This window comes from Camarhynchus parvulus, chromosome 8 (assembly GCF_901933205.1).
Source record: "Camarhynchus parvulus chromosome 8, STF_HiC, whole genome shotgun sequence".
In the NCBI taxonomy this organism is placed as follows: domain Eukaryota; kingdom Metazoa; phylum Chordata; class Aves; order Passeriformes; family Thraupidae; genus Camarhynchus; species Camarhynchus parvulus.
The window spans coordinates 14,081,769-14,103,468 of record NC_044578.1 but is presented as its reverse complement, the minus strand read 5'-3'; the positions used below and the strand labels follow the sequence as shown (position 1 = coordinate 14,103,468).

General features: G+C 38.6%; 1 protein-coding gene across 3 annotated transcripts; it reads left to right on the top strand.

Moving 5' to 3' along the window:
* The first annotated feature begins 1,224 nt into the window (after positions 1-1,224).
* SSX2IP (SSX family member 2 interacting protein) lies at positions 1,225-21,490 on the top strand. 3 transcript variants are annotated; one of them, XM_030953909.1, is made up of 15 exons: positions 1,225-1,276; positions 1,519-1,634; positions 8,066-8,199; positions 8,921-9,084; positions 9,332-9,532; positions 11,146-11,256; positions 12,489-12,624; positions 14,136-14,211; positions 14,289-14,460; positions 15,244-15,394; positions 16,594-16,730; positions 17,144-17,311; positions 19,386-19,494; positions 20,320-20,440; positions 20,619-21,490. In XM_030953909.1, the coding sequence occupies exons 3-15, from the start codon at positions 8,157-8,159 to the stop codon at positions 20,767-20,769; spliced, it is 1,740 nt and encodes a 579-aa protein (XP_030809769.1). In that variant the 5' UTR covers positions 1,225-1,276; positions 1,519-1,634; positions 8,066-8,156; the 3' UTR covers positions 20,770-21,490. The 3 variants fall into 3 exon arrangements, with proteins under 3 accessions (XP_030809769.1, XP_030809770.1, XP_030809771.1); XM_030953910.1 differs by lacking the exon at positions 1,519-1,634 and having other exon boundaries at positions 1,227-1,276; XM_030953911.1 differs by lacking the exons at positions 1,225-1,276; positions 11,146-11,256 and having other exon boundaries at positions 1,508-1,634.
* The last annotated feature ends 210 nt before the right edge of the window (positions 21,491-21,700 follow it).

Sequence of the window (21,700 nt, the reverse complement as noted above, 5' to 3'; positions counted from 1 at the left end):
TGCATGGGGATTTCTCCTCAAAGCATTCATGAAGAGTAACCTAACAGGCCAGGTTATATCCGTGGAACTAATGCATATTCATCACATTTCTACTACATATTCATTACATTTCCTGAATACATATGTAGATGCTAATTCATTCCATTAACTTATTTGAATATGAGGTCTTTTGAACGTCTTTGGTGGTTGTTTGTGAACACCCCATGGCTCAAAATTTCCCTTTTATGGTTCCGGTTTTTCTGATGAATCTAATTTCCTTGAGATCACTTTGTTTAATGCTTATGATTACTTGCACTGAATCCTCCAACAAAGTGCTCTCCTCAAAGCTAAATGTAAAGAGAATATTGGACCTGTTCTGGTGACCTCATCCTAATTAAAAAAATACCACAACAGGTTAAGGTTGATAATAACGAAAATTGTTGTTTATTAACTTGGAAATACATTAGGATGAAAACTTCATATTTTGAAAGGCAACATGTCACATGTTTAATGGTGAGACATTGGAAAGTTTAACTGATGTTCTCTGGGGAATAAAGCTTGTGCCAGGCTGGGTACCCTGGCGCTCCTTCAGCATCACTCCCAACCACAGGGAAAGCTGTCAGGTCTTCCCAGGGAGGCATTTTGTGACATGGGACTGGGAGAAGAACCCATTGAGAGGAGCTTTGGAGAAGGACTTTGGGGTTCTTGTGGAGGAAAAGCTGGGCATGAATCAACCCAGAAAGCCAATCCCGTCTTGGGCTGTACCCAAAGAGCCATGGCCAACAGGTCAGGGAGGGGATTCTCCCTCTGTGCTCCCGTGAGAGCCCGCCCGGAGCACTGCACCCAGCCCCGGCGTCCTCAGCACAAGAACGGTGCTGCCCTGGGAGAGCGGGTCCGGACAAGAGCACGAAGATGCTCAGAGCTGGAGCAGCTCAGCACCTCAGGCTGAGAGTTGAGCTTGTTGAGCCTGGAGATGGCTCAGGGCAAACCTCACCACACCTTCCCGTTCCTGAAGAGAGCTTTTCAAAGCGAGAGAATGCCTTTGACAGGGGCAGAGAGCGATGGCTCGAGGAGCCGGGCCTGGCTGCGGGCGGGGCCGCGGCAGGTGGCGGAGGCGCTGCTGGGCCCGCGGGGGGCGGCAGGTGCCGTTGAAGGTCTCCCGGCAACCGCCCGGCCAATGGCGGCGGGGCGGGGCGGGGCGCGGCGCGGGTTTAACCCCGCGGGGCCCGGCCGGGGCCGCGCCGGCCGCGGGGTTCGCTCGGGAGCCGCTTCCCTCCGGCTCCTGCGGCCGCAGCAGGTGGGGGGTGCGCGGGCGGGGCGTTGGGCGCGGCGGGTAACGGCGGCCGCCGGCGGGGCGCGGGGGGAGGCGGCCGGGGCGGAGGTAGCGGCGCTGCTTTGCCAGGCTCCGCTGCCGAGCCCGGGGCTTGCGGCGCTCCCGTGGGCTGGGCTCGCCCCGGGCCGGGCAGGGCCCCGTGCGGGGGCGCAGGAGCCGCTGGCCCGGGCGGGTTGTGGGTCCTGGCATGTGCTTCGTTCTCTCAGGCTCCGGCTGATCCCGGGGACGCGGGAGAGCCGCGGCGGGGCTGGGGCTGCCGGCGCTGTGCTGTAAGGCCCAGCGTTTGCTATCTCTGTGAGGCTACAGCGGCAGATGCTCGGAGGTGAGAGCCGTAAAGCTTTCTACTGAGTCAGGGAATTTGTGACTGCTCGGGCTGAGCTGGCGGCTCACGTGATGTAGGAGTACAGGTTTTGTAAGTGACTTGAGCTTATTTTTTTTTTTAATTTTATTACTTCGTAGCCAAGCTACTTTAAGTTTGAAGATCAAATCGTAATGCGAGACTAGTTTGTAGTGTTCCTGCATCCCCAGCTTATGTAGAACGCTCTGCTGCTAGCGGTGGTGAGTGAAATAGTTAAGCCGAGCTCCATAGGCTGCCAAGGTATGATAGGAATTTCAGGGCAATGGCTTAAAATACGAAGTATTGGAAGTGTAATGTGAACGTATTAGGTAAATTTTAATAGTGAACTTGGAAAGGAGACCTAGAGGAAATTATTTGATACAATGAATGGGGATTTCAGATTATGAGTGTTTATGGAGGAAGATGTTGTTTCTGTGGTTTGGTGTTTTTTTTGGGGGGGGTTGGGGGGGAGGCGGGGGGAGAAAGCTGTGATACTAATATCAGTTATAATTTGGACTGGAAAGATCACAGGAGAGGGTAACAGCAGGCTCATGGGGCTCAATATCTCGCTTCTGAAGCTGGCAGCAGATGCTAAGGAAAAGATGTTAAGTACAGTTGGGTTGTACAGCAATGCTTTTATCTGTGTATCCTCCCAAGATGCTGCAGTCTGGAGTTGAAGGCTGCATCTGTCTTTTAAAATGTAATAGATGCTGATGGAGGCTTTTCAAAACATTGGAGGCAGTTTATGTACTGAGTATTCACAGCAACTCATGGTTTGTGTTTTATGTGGAAAAAATGCCCGTATTTCCCAGCTTTTGCACTGAATGTTTCATTGCATTCTTTATAACTGCTGTGTTAAAAGAAGCAAAGAATATTTGTTTTCTGTATGTTGGTCCTGTTTCTCCAGTTCTTTCCTCTTCTCATTGAAAAGTCACAGCTTATTAGTTTCGTGTATGAAAGCATTGCTTGATCTTTCTTGCACCATATTTAGGTATATTCTGTGTTTTTTTACAGGACAGGTTGTATCTCTGTGAGATATTTAAGGTGCAGAAGCTTAGTATTCATCGGGAGACATTATGGTGTTCTCTTCTGTCCTCTGCCCCAGGGCTCTGCTAACTGCCTGGGAGCTGTTATTTCCAGGGACTAATCATAGGGACTGGCATCTCTTCCTGCATGATAATGCCTAACTAGAGCCTGTTAGTTTAAGTGCATGGCAGAGTTGTCTTTTTCATTGTGTTTATGAACAAGGAATTTCAGCTGCTGATTTTTATTATCCATTTGTTCAGTTTGAGGACAACCTTCTGCAGTTTGTCATTCAACCTGTGTTTATTTTTGTGAATAGCTCTGTATAGTACATGAGTATATTGTGTGTTATGGAGAGATGCCTGCACAGACCCCTTTGGGACTCTAATTTTTCTCCCTTTGTCACTTTCATACACTTTGCTCAGCCATCTGTAACTTGTTCCTACACTTTGCCCTTTTCCATTTATAATTGGTCATTAATAAATTCCTTAACATCTTAATTTAAGAGCTTTTGGAGGGAACATTGTGAAAAGCTTTTTGCAAATCCAATTATGCTGTCTTGCCCAGGTGTGTTGGATGATTCCTTCTTCCAGAGCACTGTGGCAGACTGGTTAATGTTCCTTCCTTCCACAGAAGGTCTGCTGACACTTTACCAGTCCCATTTGTTTGTCAAGTCTTTTCTGTGACATGTTTTGATTAACAGAAACCTAGGTTTTACAGGGGAGGTATTCCTTGAGTTCCCTGGTAATCTCTAGAGAAATTATGTACTTATCTTCCTGCATTCCATGCCTGATTTAGCTTTCAGGTTTCATGCTGCTAAAACAAGTAAGTTTCCTAATTTGTGATATCTGTAATGCTAGTTCTGGCTCTCCCCAGTAAATATCTCACCAACTTTAGGAACTAATAAGACAGCAGTTTGCTTTTCTTTTTAAAAGTTGCCTGCTTGCAGAGACAGCCAGCTGTAAAGTTTGGCTCAAGCTGACCTCAGGAAGAAGAGGAGGACATGCAGAAGATGGTTTCTGAGGTTCTCTTGTCTGTGACATAGGGAGATTTGGAAACAGAATGTTCTGCTCTGGCTACATATAGTAAATGGTTTGTGAATGCAAAGGGAGAAATGCAATTTTGAAGATTAACAATAGAGTTATTGTTTAGTGATAGGAAAATGCTAATGTGAAATCCATCGTGTCAGTTCAAAATGGGGTAGGAATTTGGGAGCTAGATAAAATGTTTCCATGTGTTTCAATTTTTTCACTGATTGAAGTAACAGAATTTCAGTCGTCTCTGTATGTAGCGTGTGGAGTTGAATCTTGAGGTAGTGCATCAGATTATATTCCTTGTAACTTGAGTGTTTGAGGCAAAGACCACGACAGATCAGTCATTGAACACTGAATTTTATCAGATGTAAGAGTATATTCTTGTGTAATTATATGTGTTGAGAAGATTGAATATTTCTTTTCTTAAAGCCTTTGGTAATTTTAATTTGCTTTCCTGTTTGTTTTTTTAAGTAAAATGGAGGAGAGGAATGTAGTTGGGATTTTTGAGTATGATGCATTCAGGGTGAACGGAGACTTCATACCCAGAGGCTGGGTAACTGGACTTGATTGTTTATGCTACTGGGAAATTCACCTGAAAATCTGATATTGCTCTAAGTTTCCATGGAATGTGGATAAGTTGAGGGATTTCTTCACCCTCATTTTGAAGCTAATAGATTAATGATTAAATTGCCACAATTTTGAACGTGTGGGAAGAAAAATCTGGGCTCAGATTTAATTACAAGAGCCATCATTAAAATTACATTTTTAAATAAAGGTCACTAGAATGAGTAGATTTTTAGAGAAAGGTATTCTTTTTACTGTACCATTATCACTGGATATAATACATATATTAGTGCTAATGATAAACTGTTATTAGGAGTTGTGTAGAGAGACAATAAATGTCAGAACTCTAGGGAGGAAATGCAGGGACTTCTATGGCAATTACACAAATTAAAGCAAGTATATGTCATGGCATTATCAGGGATGTATTTGTAAACTTTCAGTGTCATGTCTAGAGTGCACCCTAAATTTACCTAGAGTTCTGTTTCTCTTTGTCTGTCCAGATAAAAGCCATCTGTGTGACATCTGTGGATTACTAGACAAGTGTAAAAGCTTTAAGCAGCTCCATAGCTCCCTTTGGTATTATTTTGGTAGAAAAGAATCACATTGGTCTTCAAGTAAATGCTAAGTACCCCCACAGTTTTACAAGTTGAAACACATGCATGTCACAAGTTGTAGTGTTTGAAATACACAGAGAAGGAATGGTAGGCTATTTCTGGTTGATGCTGACTCTTCAAACTCTTTTCTGTGGCATTGCACCTCTCCAGAGGTGACTTTCCATATCCTCCCTACCTTGGCAGGGGTAGAAGTTTTCTGGGTTGGCAGATACTGCATGTCCCACTTGTGTCACACCCTGTCTGGGTTAGGGATGACCAGATGGTGCAATATGATCACAGCACAGCACTGTGGCAATTCTCTGCTGTTGTTTGAGTGTGTTTTACAAACCCAGTTACAACTGCTCCTTTTCAAGTTTAAACATGATATTTAGAAATTTTAAGTGTGCTTTTATGTTAAGTTTATAATTCTACTTCTTGCTGCTTATGACTTTCAAGTTTTTATATAGCCTGAACTCAGACTTAATTAATCAGATTTCTGTCTTAAATCTTGGCACACTTGTCAGTTCCTCTCCTGTCCCCGAAAACACAAGCCAGTACTTTTATTAACAGCTTCTTTGAGCTCTTTGAACTTATGACATATACTAATTTTGAACTTAGCCATGTTCTTGAAAAGAAAGATGTATTTATTAATGAATTATCTAGAAGGTTCTGGAAATACTTCTGTGGTTTTTTTGTCCAAAAATTCCCAAGGTGGCTTTCAAAGAAGTTCTGGTATGTTATTACCGTGACAGTGCTTTTATAAAAGTTCCTTGGGGTTTTTGTACTTTGCTGCATTCCAACTAGCACTTAAATGCCTTGGTTTGATAACTACTTCCTTGGTGTAATCAAGCCCTCTGTGATTTTAGTGGGGTGTATGTTTGGGTCTTTTTGTTGGATATAAGATTTCTTTTTTCAGTGAGATGGCTCTGCTCTTGTATTCACACTTTGGAAGTTGGGTCCCAGAGGCTCATTCTTGCACAATCCATCTGTGTCTTGGCCTCCAGGAATTCCTTGCTTGGGAGAGGAAGTGACACCCAGTTGGGGCAATTACCTCTAGAAAGCAATGGGTGGTTACAGGGTTTTGGGCAAGTCACTGAACCTGGTAGGGAATTAACTGTAACAAATCCCTGTGTACAGGGTATTCTTGCTAAAGCACCTGCTCTGAATGAATCTGTGTGACTTGCAGGGTGCAAATTTAGAGAATCATTGCATTCCTACACCTGGATTAGTGCTGCTTCCAGTCAGACATCATTTAGGGTGGCAGATGCTGTGTCAGAATAGTACTGTCAGTGCAGAGAGACCTGGGGGTTGATAATACTGTGTGTGCAGGGAGTGTGGGTGCAGTCTGTTAAAGAATAAAAGCCAGTTTGTTTGGAAGTAGCAGCATATCTAAAATGAGATAAGTATTTTTGTGGACTTTCCAACAGTCGTTGATGGAACTTGTATCTTAAGATTCTTAATAATCTTTTGGAAAATATTGTAAGATTGCAGGGTTGTGATGTCAGTAATGAAAATGTACTTGTGCCTTAATTTGCTGCCTTTTTCTCTTGTTTGTGCATTTATCTGTCTGATGGATCCAGCAGAAATAAAGTAGAATGTAAGAAGTGTGTTCTCTTAATACTTACTGACTTTGAATTTTGTTTAAAAGGCACTGTTGTCGAGTTAATTTGTGAGCATCTTGCTTCTATGGGGGGGGAAATTGAAAAATATGCATAAATCAAGTGTAGAGACAAAGCAGAACATTTCTTTAACAAGAACAGCAACTAGATCATTACATTGATCATTAGAACATTGATGTTCTATGTATGATCATTACATTGATCATACATAGAACATTACTGTTTTCTTGCTGCCTTGTGTGTACTTTCTGCTCTGAAAGTTTTCAGGAGCCACTAAATTACAACACATGAGGAATAGCTGTTTACCTTTTTTCCCATGTACGTTTATGAACCTGGGGAAAAAAATGTTCATCCCACTGGATAATTACTTAGAGGGGTTTTTTAATGCTGAGCATTCTGTGACTGTTCACCAGTATGATCTCTTAAAAACTTGGTGTTTCTTTGGACACTGTATTTTGTGCTTTGTCATTTGATAAGGATTTTTACCGTCTTTGTGTTCTCAACAGACCTTAGGGCTAACAAAACACTCCCCCTCCCATTCCTTCCCTTCTTTCCCCACCTAAATTATATTTTTTCCACAATGGTAAAAATACAAGGTTTTGGTGTCAGAAATTTAGAAGTTGCTTAGCCAAAGTGTGTTTATTGGAACACTGGCAAGGGGTTAGGGAAGACCATCCCTGTGCTCTAAAATCTACTGAATCCATCTGAAACAGACTTTAGACTTTGTTCCAAAGTGTTGGTTGAAACAAAGAGGCTTTCTTTTCTGTCAGGTGGAAAGTTTGTTTCCCTGAAGTATCATTGTTCCCCTAACAGCTGATGGGTTGTGCTGTCCAAATCTTTAGCATCCAAGCTGGATTTAAAGTTTCCAGCGGTGAGAGATAACTAATGCTATTATGTGCCTTCTTACTGTGTGGTGGAGGTGGGGTGAGGGGACAATCAGTTTGTTCTTTCTTTTGAGTGGGTGGCTTTCCTTTGGTTTCCAGAGGGACAGTGCTGTACTGAGCCTGTGCCAACAGGGTAAGGCTTCTCCTGTTGGTTTCCTTCAACAGTTTTGGGGTTTCTGCAAGGGAGCAAGCAATTTGCTAGGGAAAGGCAATATTAATAAATGTGCAAGTTAATTTAAATGGTTAAATATTTATTAAAAGCTCCTTTGCCCCCTGCCAATATATCTTCTCTGGAGCCTTTGTAATACATCTCTTTAAGTAACAATGGGACAGACATATGTTAAAACTTCATGCAAGTAATAAAATTGCTTCTAGGTTATATATGGCAGGAAAAAAAATATTTGTCTTGCTCTGGTTTTTCTGATATACATCAACAGAAACAACTAGTGATCCATGAGTCTTAATTTTCATGTGTGCATGGCATTTTGGCTTTAGTTAAAAGACAGTTAAGGATAAATATAGATAAATGCATCATTTTTACAGTATTCTATTTGCTGTGCTTACTATGTTCCAAATTTAGTGTAAAGAAGTAGAAAAACTTCACGTGGTTCAAGTTCAGTAGTCACTCTCCTGTGCCTTCTTTAACCTTTTAGCTGTATTAGCTGCTTTTGTTAATCTAAAATGCTCTTGCTATTTTAGGAGATGCCTACGTAACACACGTTGCCAGCAATTGTACTGAATACTTTGCTGCTGAACCAGTTGCTCAGGTACCCAGCCTGTCTCTGTTGCTATGGGAGATTGGAGGACTGTTACTGTGCCGCTGCTGTCATCAGGTAAACTGGGAATATTCTGAATTTAGTTGATTTGCTGATTTTACCAGCAATGTTTTAGCAGCTAGAGAGAGACTGGAGTTTTGTGCATATTTGAGTAGTTAAACAGCATGGTAAATAATACAAACAGTGCTTTGTCTTGGATTGAATCTTTACAGACATGCTAATGTAAAATACTGTACTTGCACATATATGAAAAGGTTAAGAACTTGCAGTCACATTTTATTTTTTATAATCATGCCTATAAATGTATCTTGTGTTTTCAAAGATTTCTTTACTTGTTCTATATTCTTTTGCTTAATAAATTGGTTACAAATTTGTTAAAGGAGTAAATATTTTCTTGCCTATTTCTGCCTAGTGGAAGAGTAAATTACAGCATATACTTAATAAGTATAATCATACCATACATTCTATAAGAATTTTACTGAATGCACATCTCTTCACCTGTGTTGTAGTAAGTCAATAAAAAGGAAGTGTGCTCAGTTTTTTCTTGGTGGATGAGTAAAATTTGAAAGGTACAACACTTTAAAGTGTTATTGAGTCTAAATCTTCAGTGGCAGTTTCTGCTTTATATGTATCTTGTGAATTGTTTAATGTCATTCTAGATCAAATTCTCTGTTATAGAATCTAAATTTCTGTAAATAATAACTTGAATACATAAGGATTTGATTTTATGTGATGCATTAAAATAATAGCTGATTTCTTCTTAATGTTTAACTTTTAGATAGCAAAACTAAATTTCCATATACCTCAGAACGGAAATCTCCTACAAGCATGAGCTCAGAAGTGCTACGCTTGTCACTGCCTTCATCCAAAAGCATGCACAGCTTTTTCAGTGCCTTCTGCACAGAAGAGAATATTGAACAGAGTATATCCTATATTGATAGGGTAAGCCAGATCTTTCTGTTTACTGAAAGTTGTCACCTGCACACAATCAATTGTGGTAAAAAAGACTGACTGGATTAAGAATGCTTCTTCCTCAGTGCCCAGAAGCTGAAGTTGGTGGGAAGTAGTCACAGTTTCCCCCTTAATACAGGATTTCACCTGATACTGTTTCTGTCTTTTGGAGAATAGTGGGAGATTGATCCAGTTATTGATCTCATTTTGCCCTCTCTCCCCCCTTGTCTTTTACCAGGAATTAACAACGATGGGGTTTCCCTCTATTTATGCCGAGTCCAAAGGAAAAGAATTAGATTTAGTGTCTATGGTCAACTGTATGAATGAATTGCTTGTACTGCAGCACAAGAACCTCCGAGCTCAGGAAGAAATAGAAATACAGCATCTGAAACTGGGAAGTGATATGGATCACTTGCAGAACTGCTATTCTAAGTTAAAGGTAGAAAAAAGGATCATTCCACTAGAATTATGCAGCATTTCTTTTTTTTTTTTTTCCTACCTAGTTCTAATTTACAGTTGTATTTTTGTGTGTATTTTGGGGATTTTGGAAGTCTTTTTTTTTCCAAATGAAAATGCCTTAAAGTTAATGAAATATGAGCTAACAAGAGAACTTCTAATTACTTGGAATTTTAGCCTCCTTAATCAAGGAAGGGGGAAGACTGTTTGACTTGTGAGTGTTAATGTACACTTTGGGTGAAAACATTAAACACTTTAGTTCTCATTATTTAGTATTGCTTAAAAGAGTATGCCCAGCTCTTACAGATAAATTCCCGATGTAATTGTAACAAGTAAAAGCACACATAACTCTTCTAGTGTGGGGTTTTTAGTCTTTTTCCATATCATTAGCTTTTTCCATGTGGTTTTTTTGTTGTTGGATGCCTCAAACATCCAACTACAGAGTCTGTTTGTAAGAATTGCTCAGAAACTGGTGTCAAACCACAAGTTACTAAGCTTCATTTTATCACAGAATAAACACATGCTCAAGGCCAGTCCCTGTGGAGTAGCTGATATATTGGAAGTTCCTGGGTGCACTTTTATGTGCAGTCATATTACAAAAGACTTGACTTTCTCTTAATTCTATCAAGAAAAAAAATATAAAAAAAGAGAAAATATTTCAGTGCATGATTCAGTGCTTTTTTAAAGTTTGCTTTTCACTTGTGCTGGTCAGCACTGTCTCCTTGAAAATTACTGCTGTAGATTTTCAAAATGATAGTAGCCCTCTTGCTGAGATTGGTCATTCCTGTAGAAGGATTTTGATTACAGATAGAAAGTAATCTGTAACTGCACTGATTTTTATGCAAACACTAAAATGTAAGGTCCTAGAATACTTCACTTGCTTTCCCTAGATGAATAGCTGTTAAGGGGAGAGAGGGAGATCATCTTAGTACTGCATGAATCCCAGGGCATCTAACTGGCTGTCAGCTTGTGAGGTTCCTCATGTAGACTCTTCCAGCTACCATACAGCAATCCTCTTGACTTCCACTATTGTGTTACCTGTATTTCACTGTGGTGTGTGTAGAAGTTCTTGTTGCTTAAACATATCTACACATTTGTACCTCAGTATGCATGTGAAGGAAAAGTTTGTATTTGGCTTGTCATTTAAGCTGCCAGTTTTAGGTCTGAGTTTCATTCATGGACAGAACTTTTAAAAATGCTAGTTTTGCACTATCTGTTGTAACAAGATCATCTGTCTAGCCTTCTCTGTATATGTGGAATGTTCCATTTGCATTGTTATGGTCACAGTCTGTATATCTGTATTAATTGTACCCTTAATTATTCAACAGAAATGCTCCAGTAAAACTGTAGTTCCAAATTCATCCAGGTTGCTTAATATCCACCTCACTCTCACAGTACAGATATGCTTACAGAATCCTGACTTAATGAAAAAGTCCTAACTGTAAAAGATAATATCTGTTAAATATTAAGCCATATCTCATGTGAGGTGGTTTGGCAGTTTGGTTAACATGGCTTGTTTGTTTTGGTTGGTTGGGGTTTTTTTAAATCTTATGCTTTTAATTCTTATTGATACTGAACTATCAACACTTTTTCTAGGAACAGTTGGAATTATCTAAAAGGGAAATAGTTGGGCTTCAGGAAAGAGACAGACAACTGCAAAGCAAGAACAGAAATTTGCACCAGTTACTTAAAAATGAAAAGGATGAAGTGAGTTGTTTTGTACATTAACACAAGTCATTATATAGATATTGAAGAATATTTTTTTATGCACGGAGTCTTGTAATTGCTCATTTTGAATGTGGTTTTTTGTTTGGTAAATGTCTTTCAAGTTGACTGGCATGTTGCATATGGATAAATAGGTTCTATAAGGGATAGGTCCAAGTTGCAGCAATAGAGAGTACTGCAGAAATGCAGATGTGCAGTTTTCTGAGATTTTCTGTACAGCTTTAGCTTAGAATGTTCAGATATATCAAAAAGTAGGAGGAGCAACAGGATTCTGTCACTTACTTAAACATTTGTGTATAGAGGCTTTTGGGGTTTTCTTGTTATATTATAGAGGGGAGAAAAAGACCAATAAGAAGGGAGGTGGGGGGAAACCCAGCTCACAACAACTATCTCATTAAACTTAAATATCTTGAAACAATTAAGATCAGAAAACACTTTGACATCCATGACACTTCTTAGTTTGGCATTTGTTTCCTTTATGCTCCTTCCCTAGCATTGTACTTCACATGGCTCCCATGTTTTTGTGAATGTGGCTCCTCTAAGTTTCTGTGGATGTTCTGTGTTCATAAACATGTTCATACAGTTGGGCATAACAGTACTAACTGTTCATAGTGAACTTCCTGGAGTTCCAGCTTAAAATATTGAATGTGCTGTATGTTTGTAAGGTTAAATGGTAAAATTAAAAAAACCCAAACAATACAACCCTAAGAACTGTCAAAAATTGCTTTGTGATGTTTTAATGTTCTTTTAGACCAAATGGAGTAGTCTGTCTTTCAATGTCCTGCTGCCCCAAGGAAGAGGAGTTTATTTTTTAGTGCAAGCCTAACAAGCATGCTTTAGGATTGGAGTAAACCTAGATCCTGAGCATGAATTACTGAAAGTAAAGATACATCTTTCTCTGCTCTGTTCAATAAAGTCATTAAAGGTTATGTGACTTATCAGAACATGAATTCAGTTGTACTTCAGAGAAATTATAGTATTATAATCTGCTGTTTATGATATGGGTTTCTGTGAAAAGAACCTGCCTCTCCTGAGATAAGTCTGAGATCAGAATCCATGGGATGGGAGAGCTCTTCTGATTCCTTTTGTCACTTCCTTTCACCAAAAGAATAGTTTAATAGAAGTTTTGTTTTGCCTCATGTGTTTTGGTTTTCTGAAGAAATGTATGTTTATACTTTAGTGGAAGAAACAGCCTTTTGTGGCATTGCTTTTAGGTTCAGAAGTTACAGAATGTAATTTCAAGTAGAGCTACACAATACAATCATGATATGAAGAGGAAAGAGAGAGAATATAACAAATTAAAGGAGCGCTTACATCAGTTAGTCATGAATAAAAAAGACAAAAAGTTAGGTAAGTAGCTCTTTGAATTTATCACAGCAAAATTATCGTAATCTTTGTTACCCAGAGCCAATTTTGGGCATTTTTATCATTAAAGGCAATGTGGCCCTCTTGCAGATTTTATTTGGATGTTGAAATGTTAAAGAAAATAAGCGATATTTCATGTTATCTGACTGTGTAAGACTTTTCTACATTGTGTTTCGTGAGATTCCTTACCAAGCATAAACCAAATGCTGATCTTTACCTAATGAGGTGGGGTTGTTTATTTGGTGGTTTTTTTTCCTTACTAAGGAAAATTTATTCCTAGGGTTCCATAGGAATCAATGGCTATGCTAGAGCCATCTCTCCTCTATTTTCTTGCTACTGTTGCTATCACAAGATTTTGGATAATGTCATAAACGCTGTGTTGTTCTAAGCAGTTGACATCAGGAAGGCACACTGCATGGGATTTTACTCTGGAGATACTCTGCTTGTGGTTAGCACAAGTATTGAGAGGTTTGAGAGGAAGTAACCCTACAAGGCAGATATACCATCCTGTACTATGTGAAATGAGGAGAAACCAGATCTCCTTTATCATGAGTACTTGTATGTTGTACTGCCCAGAAATTGTGTTCAAGACATTCATCAGTGCTATTTACCATCAATACATGGGTAACCATGAAAATGGGTGTTGTTAGGTATTAAAAAAAAATGTACCTTTTGGTTCATATATCTGCCCTTAAAGTATTTCTATAATTTATCTCCAGTGGAAGGGAAGTCCTGCTCTAGTCCACTTGCTGCCCCCAAACTCAGCTGTTTGCCAGCTGTAGTGCATGTTTTAGTGAGCTCATTGAGTTCACTAAACCAGAAGAAAACTGTTCCTGTTGTTGCCAAGATGGTTCTCTGCTTACTTAGTTTTCTCTAAGTCCTTGTGCTTAAGCCCAGCCAGGTTAGGACACAGTAGGAGGATCACCTATTTTGGCTGCAGAAAATCTTTACCTATCATTTCAGTAAGCTCTAGAAACTTCACCCTGAGGTCAGCAAAACTTAACATTCTTGTTTTCTGGTGGCTAGTACTAGTTCAAGTTTGGGTTTCTGTTGTTGGTGTGGTTGGGGTTTTTTGATTTTACCTTTATTCAAACGTGGACAGAAGTTTTGAGGAATACCTTAAGAAACATGAATAAGTTCCTTACCCTAAACAGGAGATAAAACTGGCATTGTTGCCAGAATGAGCATAGACTTGATACATCAATATAAAGGTTGAAACAGGGATGAAGGTGTCATTAAGAAATGCATTAAAAAGATAAGACAGGATGAGAATATATCCTTCTGAGTTTCAAAACTCAAAAACTTACCTTTTTTCCTTTGATTGTTATTTTTGCTTTAAGCAGGGCCATGTGATTTAATGAGTCTAAAGTTTGAGGGGGATATGATCTTTGAGTAATATGATCTTTTTATAATAACTACATATAAATGCAATGTCATCTAAATTTTTATCTCTTTGCATATTGTTTCACACTTTGAAATATCCTTTTCATTTGTAGCTATGGAAGTTCTAAATTATGTTGGTAGAGCTGATGGGAAGAGAGGTGCATGGAGGACTGATAAGACAGAAGCCAGGTAGTTGTCTTAGAACAACATTAATTGAAGCATGTATGAGGGCTGGTATGTTGTTACTGTAAGATTATTTCTTCCAGAAACGAGGAAGAAATGTACAAAGTTCTGTTAAGTGATTATGAACAACGCCAAAAACAGCTTTTACTGGAAAATACTGAGCTAAAGAAAGTTCTTCAGCAAATGAAGAAAGATATTATTTCACTTCTTCCACCACAGAAACAAAAACCTAAAGAAAGATCTGAAGATGGGCTGGTGAGTATTCTTCAGCTAAAATTAAATCTCTGTAGCAGTTTGGTATAGTTCTGGAGTAAATTGATAATTATTAAAAAGAAAGTAAACTTCTTCTGAGAGTTGCAATGGATTGCACATCATGTGTTTTGTGTGAAATTCATCCAATATAAATATTCTGCTCTCTGTGAACAATACACAGTGTATTCTTTCCAGTGAGCAAATTAAAAGCTTGAAAATCTTCTTTGAATGAATGTAAATGCAATAGCTACTGGTATGTAATTCTATATTGCAATGCATCATACTGGATTTTGGATGCCTGGGGGGTTTTGTTTGTTTGTTTCCAGATTTTAGTATTTCTTTACACAGGATATTTTTATTGAAGAGTTTACTGCCATGGCTGTGTAGAACAGCCATCTAGGTTCTCTATCACCTTCTTTATAAGGTGAGAGTACTGTTCTTGATTGGATGACTTGCCCCCATACTGGAGCAGCTGCTGCCTAAGTCTGACAGCACAACTCAGCAGTCTGACCCTGTCTGGGTTGAAGATGTGAGTGACTGAGCCTTGCTAGCTGACCCACAGTGTCTGTGGTGGGCTTCTGGGATCTGCCTGCTCACTTGCCTCCTCAGCATTATGCTGTCAGGGACCAGAACTCCCTGAGAGTCAAATTTCCCTGGATGGAAAAATCTTTATGTAAGGGTTTTCTTTCTCTTCAGTAAATTGAATCTATGCATATATTTATATAAACAAATACATGTATTTGGAGGGGTGAAATGGTTTGCAGCTTCTTATTTCTGTTTCTACAGGTGCTGTCAGACCAGGAGGAAGATATTGGAGAATTAAATAAAGAGAATATGTGGGAATTATCTTGTGAAACTGTGCGGGAACAGCTTACCAATAGCATTAGGAAGCAGTGGCGAATGTTGAAAAATCACGTTGAAAAGCTGGATAACCAAGGTTGGTGTTCAACTGCATTATGTGTACATATAAAATACATTTTAGAAAAAGTAATGCAGATGTGGCACTTCGAAATAATTGGATGCAAAATATGTAATTCCCTCTAAAGAGCCTGGTCTTGCCACATCCTCTGGGACTTCTTGTGGCATTCTAAAACAAACCAACTGATGGTATGGTGCTGGACTCTCCTCATTTCCAGCTGTTAAACAGCATTAAGACAGCTAAAAATATATAAAATTCTTTCCTAGTATTATTTTTCCATGCAAGTAAATTCAGCTACTACCACAGGGATGTTTGCTGTCAAGAGTAAGATTGAGAAGGTCATGCATGCACTTGCAAATAAAACAGCAGATGGCCTTTGAGAGTATGTTTACACCCTAGAAAGGATTTCAAGAATGCTTGTAATACTTTATTTGGTGTAACTAACTGAAAAGTAAGCATCAGAAATAATGTTACAATTGTTTGCTCTTTTTTTTGGAGTCATCTTTTAGGTTTTTTTTTAGTTTATAGGGGTGACCATAGTATAGCCCTTTAGGATTCTATTAATGTTCAAATACTGGCTTCAGGGGACCAAAACTTGTCTTATTACAATCATTGTGATTTAGCATGCATTGAGCTAAATAAGCCAGTACGTAATTGTACAAAATAGAACCATTTCTGTAATTCATTCCCTTACTAGAATGAAAACATGCATGCAGTGTTTGTTAGCTCCATTTCTCCTTCACAGGACTTGAAGGAAAAGGCTTTCTTTTTATATCTGTGATAAATATAGTTACTGTCATATTTTTATGAACACATAAGCCCTTCAAAAATGGGCTCAGAAGAATGGGCTAACAGCATGTCAGTGAAAAAAAAATCTTTAGTTGTCTTGAGTTTTCTTTTAAATGACTGCTGAAGCAAGCGAGGATTTTGTGTAACACTTATTGCAGTGTAGATGGTTGGTTTACCTTGGGGAATGTGAAACAGCCATGTTTTCATTGCTTTTGCTTTTTTTTTTTTAACTGGATTTGATGCATAATTACTTATGTAGCACAAATTTTGGAACTCTTGTCTCTGACAGAAATGCTTTGAGTACACTATGTATCTGTCTTTCACGTTGAAACAAAGAATCTAAAAACTTTTACTCTTCTAAGGTGTCTCTGGTATGAGGTCTTGGGGTTTTTATAACTTGCTTTAAGGATGCTTTTTTTCTCCCTTAGTGTCACGTGGACATTCAGGAGCTTTGAATGAAAAAGATGTCATTTCAAGAGAAGACCATGAGCTAGAAACTGGAAAGTTAGAGTTAGAGATTCAGCAATGTAAAGAAATGATCAGAACTCAGCAACAGCTCTTACAGGTAGTAGGCTTTATTTTTTCTTATTTTTCTTAATTGAATCCAAGTTTATTTTATTTAATGTTCCACTCTTCTTGCCTCTGAGCCTTTCTCCATTCCTTGATTGTGCTTTTAAAATAAAACAACTTAGTGGGTGGTCTGAGTATAACTGTGCTAGTGGCTTGGTTAATAATGTAAGGACTTTTTACTCCTGGTAGGTATAATTTTGGAGGCTGAACAAAGGTGAGGCTGTCTGAACAGGGACATTTTGATTGCTATCTGAAATCTGCCCCCACTATCCACCAACTTGATATCTACTGCATTGTTTCTATATTAAACTTCAACCATTTTTCTAGTAAAACTGAAACTGTGGAAATACCATATCTCTTAAGTCGCTCCCAAATTAACATTTGTCTTTTGTTGCTTTGTATCTACAGCAACAGCTTACATGTGATGATGACACCACTCTGTTACTACAAGACTGCTATTTGTTGGAAGAAAGAGAGCGTCTCCAGGAAGAATGGAGACTATTTCGAGAGCAAAAGAAGAATTTTGAGAAGGAACGAAAAAGTTTTACAGAAGCTGCTATTAGATTAGGACTTGAGGTATTGGGAAAGGGAGCTCATATGGAAGACGAATTACAAGTCTTTCTTTTATGTGTGACAAAGTGCAGCCATCCAGCAGTATCAGTTTCTGATGTCTATAGAGAAAGATCATTGCCATACTGTATAAAACATATCTTTAGTTGTTCTGGAAGATCATTCTCTTGGCAATTGAAAAAGCCAAGGTTTTTGTGTATATTAGAAAATACAGTTTCTGCAACTGGAACCAAACCATTTTTGTTTCAGGTTTTGAAATATCTGAAGTGCTTCCAAAATTTATTAACTAAATCTCTTGGATACTTGTAAAGGTTGGTTTCCTACAAAAGTAAGGCCTATGTCAATTTCAGTCAAATTTGGCCTCAGGGTTGAATCTGAAAGGTACTTGATTTCTAAGATTTGGTGAAAACCAGTGACTTTTGCAAAAACACCAAGTAATTACTATGCTTCCCTTAGTAGGGTCATTATCTGTTCTGGTTTTGTAGTTAAGCTGGGCAGTAAGCACAGGTACTGGCAGTCAGGGTAGATGTGTCTGAACGAGCTCTAGCACATGTCCTTTGGTCTAGCCCATAGTTAGGGTCAAAAATGTGAAGAGGCTTACAAGTTTGTCAGGGAAAGGTCATCATGATGTGATTGTGGAACTAGGATGGTACAGATATGACAGGAAAAAAGAGATGGACTTTTGCTTATAGAACAGCTTGCTTTGATGTGCAGAGCAGAAAGTTGGAGTGGGATGTGATTAAAATTTATAAAGCTGTGGATTCAGTTTGAGCAGATGAAAGCCCTACTGTTGTTCACCAAATCCCTCAAGGCTTGGACTAGAGGGGACTCTTAATTTTGAAATTAAATCAAAATCATACCCCAAAAGGTAGTTTTTTTATAGTTAGGTAGTTGACTTCTGGATTTTTTTTGAAGGAGATTGTAAAGGCAGTGTATACCATCAAGTTCAAAAAGCACTTGCCTGAGCTTATGGGCAACACACTCACAGATAATAAAAATGGGGCACAGGGGAGTGCCTTTCAGTATCTATAATCAAATGGCTTTTGGGAATGGGAACTTGTGAGGGAATGCACTGCAGAAAGTGACTCTGCTCATAAATAGCATCTCTTGTGGCCACTGTTTGAGACAGAATACAGAGTTAACTGGCCAACCTGTCTGACCCAGAATATAAAATACTCTAGGTGTTATTTAAGCTACTGGGATAGCAGTAGTTCACGTGGTAACAAATACAAATTATAACTAATTTTATTTTATTTGCGTTTCAGTGAGTGAGTTAATTTCATGTTGCACATTGAATTCAGCTTTAAAAGCAATGAGTGATAATACACAATAATTGTTTGTCTGGAAATGTTTAGGACTACATTGCAGCCTAAGTATAACTGCTCATGCTTCAGCTTGTCAGAATGCTGAGGTATGAAATGAGAAGCAATGCTGTGAGCTTTGTAGGTGTTTGTGAATGTTTGCGTTGGAGTTCAGCTTCCTCTGTTTTTCTACTGACAGAGAATAGGAGCATCCTGTTTCACTGATGGTTTTTGGAGATGAAATAACTTGTTGCTTGATTCCAGAGCCATTGGATCTCTTGGAGGTTGTCTGTTAGACATTCTTTTTCTGTGCTTGGAGGGACTGGAAAGGGAAACAACCTCTTTGTTTTCTTGCCCCAGTTTTATACAGAAGCAATCAGGGCTATATTTTCAGTGTAATTTTTCCCTGTTTAGAAGGTTTAAGAAGTAATTGTTCCTGGTGGCTGCCTTGGATGAGGGCTGCTCCAAGAGGTGGTGCTGTTCTGGGAGAATGGGGAGCACAGGAGGTGGTGTCGGTGGAGTGTAGAGCAGTGAAGTGAAAGGATTACTCTGACCTCTGTGGAACAAGCTGTGGGATTTGGCTGTGAGTGCCCCCTCAGCCAATCCTCACTGGGCTAAAAGCTTGCTCACAGGCAGTATTTGCTGTGTTAAACTGCTGGCTCTCCTTGGTGACATAGACATGCTACAACTTTGGCTTTCTGAAATAGCATAACATCAATTTAACGTGGGCTAGGTTTTTTCCTGTTGTCATAAGTGTAAATTGTCATTTCTTTTCTTAGAGAAAGGCATTTGAGGAAGATAGAGGAGCATGGCTGAAGCATCAGTTCTTAAGTATGACTGCTGATTGCAAGTCTGAAAATGCAACAACTCCAAGTGCCTTCTTAAGAAGCAAGTATTTGGTTCAGATTATGTTCTTGCACAGTTTCTTTCTCTTCCTTTCAACTAGAAGTCACAAATATGAACAAAACAATTAAAAAACCCAAAGGTCTCAAGAAAAAATTTACCATGTATCTGTATGCCTCCACATATCAGGGCAACTGATATGTTGATGGTTCAAAATTTCCTGATAATTACTTATGTAGTGAATTTATATTTGTGAAACAATCTGGTGAATATCAAATACCTGACAGCACAGCAGGTAACTTTCATGTGCTTTCATAAATACTGAAGAACATGTAATCATTCTGGTTTTCTACTTCATATAAAAACTTTGAAATATAAATGTGAGAAGGGATTGATCTGGCCCTCCTAAGTTTGCCATTTATTTCCATTGACTTGTGTGATGGTTAGTTTCATGTAAACAGTAAGACATCTGACTTCATTTTTGGTTTTGTTTTCTGTATTCTGACAAGTTTGCAGGTTTTAATGTTGGTGTTGTCTGTGCATGCTGGAGAGGTCTTTACTTAAGGAACAAAAAAGCTTTATTAATTGTAAATTGAGTAATTACACTTGAGTGACTTCATATGACTACTTTCAGTGGTAGCTATATATGCAAATGCTGCATTTTCAAATTTAGAGTCCTAATTTTAACATAACTTCCTTCAATACTTTAAAAATTTTTAATCCCAGGTCTGTATCAGTGACAGTTTTATTATAGCTCTTCTTTAAGGTCTTTGTGGTTTTGGTTTTTTCTTTAAAGCAGAGGGCACAAAATGCTGAAGGACTTGCTTATTTCCAGTGGGCTGCAGTTTAACTGATGTGTGTTTCTCTTAGGTTCTGACACAGACCTTCGTTTAGTGAGATCTGCATCTCAGCAAAAAAGACCTCCCTCTGTGTTGAGTACTACTGCTTCACCAGAGCCTTGCCAGATATCCCAGTACATTACACAAAACAGGTTTGTGAAAAAATGTAGATGGCTTGTAGAGTGCTGAACTCTATGGAGAGCACAGCATAATCTAAAGCTTATGGTTGGTATATAACCAAGGATATTAAACATTATATCATAAAAGCAATACTCTGTTTCCATTCAGAGCATTGTTTATTTGCATTGTAACTTCTTTTTCTGCTTCCAGTGTTGCATCAGAAAAACCTGGTGCAGATTACATGCCAAATCTGTGGGTGGAAAGTGATGACAAAGAAGAAACTGAAGAATGCACAAAGACATGGGAAGACTCTGGACTTGACACTCTATGTAGAAACTTGCACATGGAACAGCTGCCTTAGACTTCTAGGGTTGCCTGCTGGGATTTTTGTTAGAGACTTGTTCATAAACTTATCATTCTAAATGAAACAGAATGCTGTGAGTTTGATCATTCTTCTGGAGGATTATGTGGTGATCTGAATCGTGGTGTGTTTCTATGTGTGTGCACATGGCTTTTATTTTTTAGACCATTTTTTGCCTCTTTCTTGCAACTCTTGAAAGAAAATTTAAGAATATATAAAAGCTTTGATATTTTTCTAGTAACAGAAACTCTAGTTCTGTGAATAAAGCAATGGTCTGAAACTTTGACTGTAATGAAATACTGGATCCTAATGTTACCTTTCATCACAGGCAGAGATAGCACTTTTAGAAATTGTTTAATTATTGGAAACATGCATTTATGTCTCAAGTGTAACTGGCATTAAATCCTTTTTTGCCTCGACTTGAATGTACAGTATACTGTAGATTTTTAACAAAACAGGTTCTATATTTATTGTGTGATTTGAAAATACCTCTTTGATATCTCAATGATTTAAAGTGCAAATCTTTATATATTTGTAAATAGAACAAGTGGTTATGCTGAGAAACCATGAAATGAAACACATGCATACATAAATATTATTTTACATGGCATTTTAAATTGTTTTCTAGTGATACTCAGTTTACAGATCCATTGGGACTTTCAGTGGTTCAGTCAGGAACCAAAGTATTTCAAATGTGAACAATAAACGTGTAATTCTATTCTAAAAAACCCTGGTTCTATGATTTGTGTGCAGTAAACTTTTAAGCTACCATGGTTATAGGGCTATATACAATGTATACAAATCTGGTGCTGGTTTTGTATTTTGTTTGGTTTTTTGTTTTAATTGACTCCAGAATGTTATTTTTTGTGTAGCCTTGGGGAAGTCTCTTGTTTATAATGTAATAAAAATAGCCAAGTTTAGAGGTAAGATG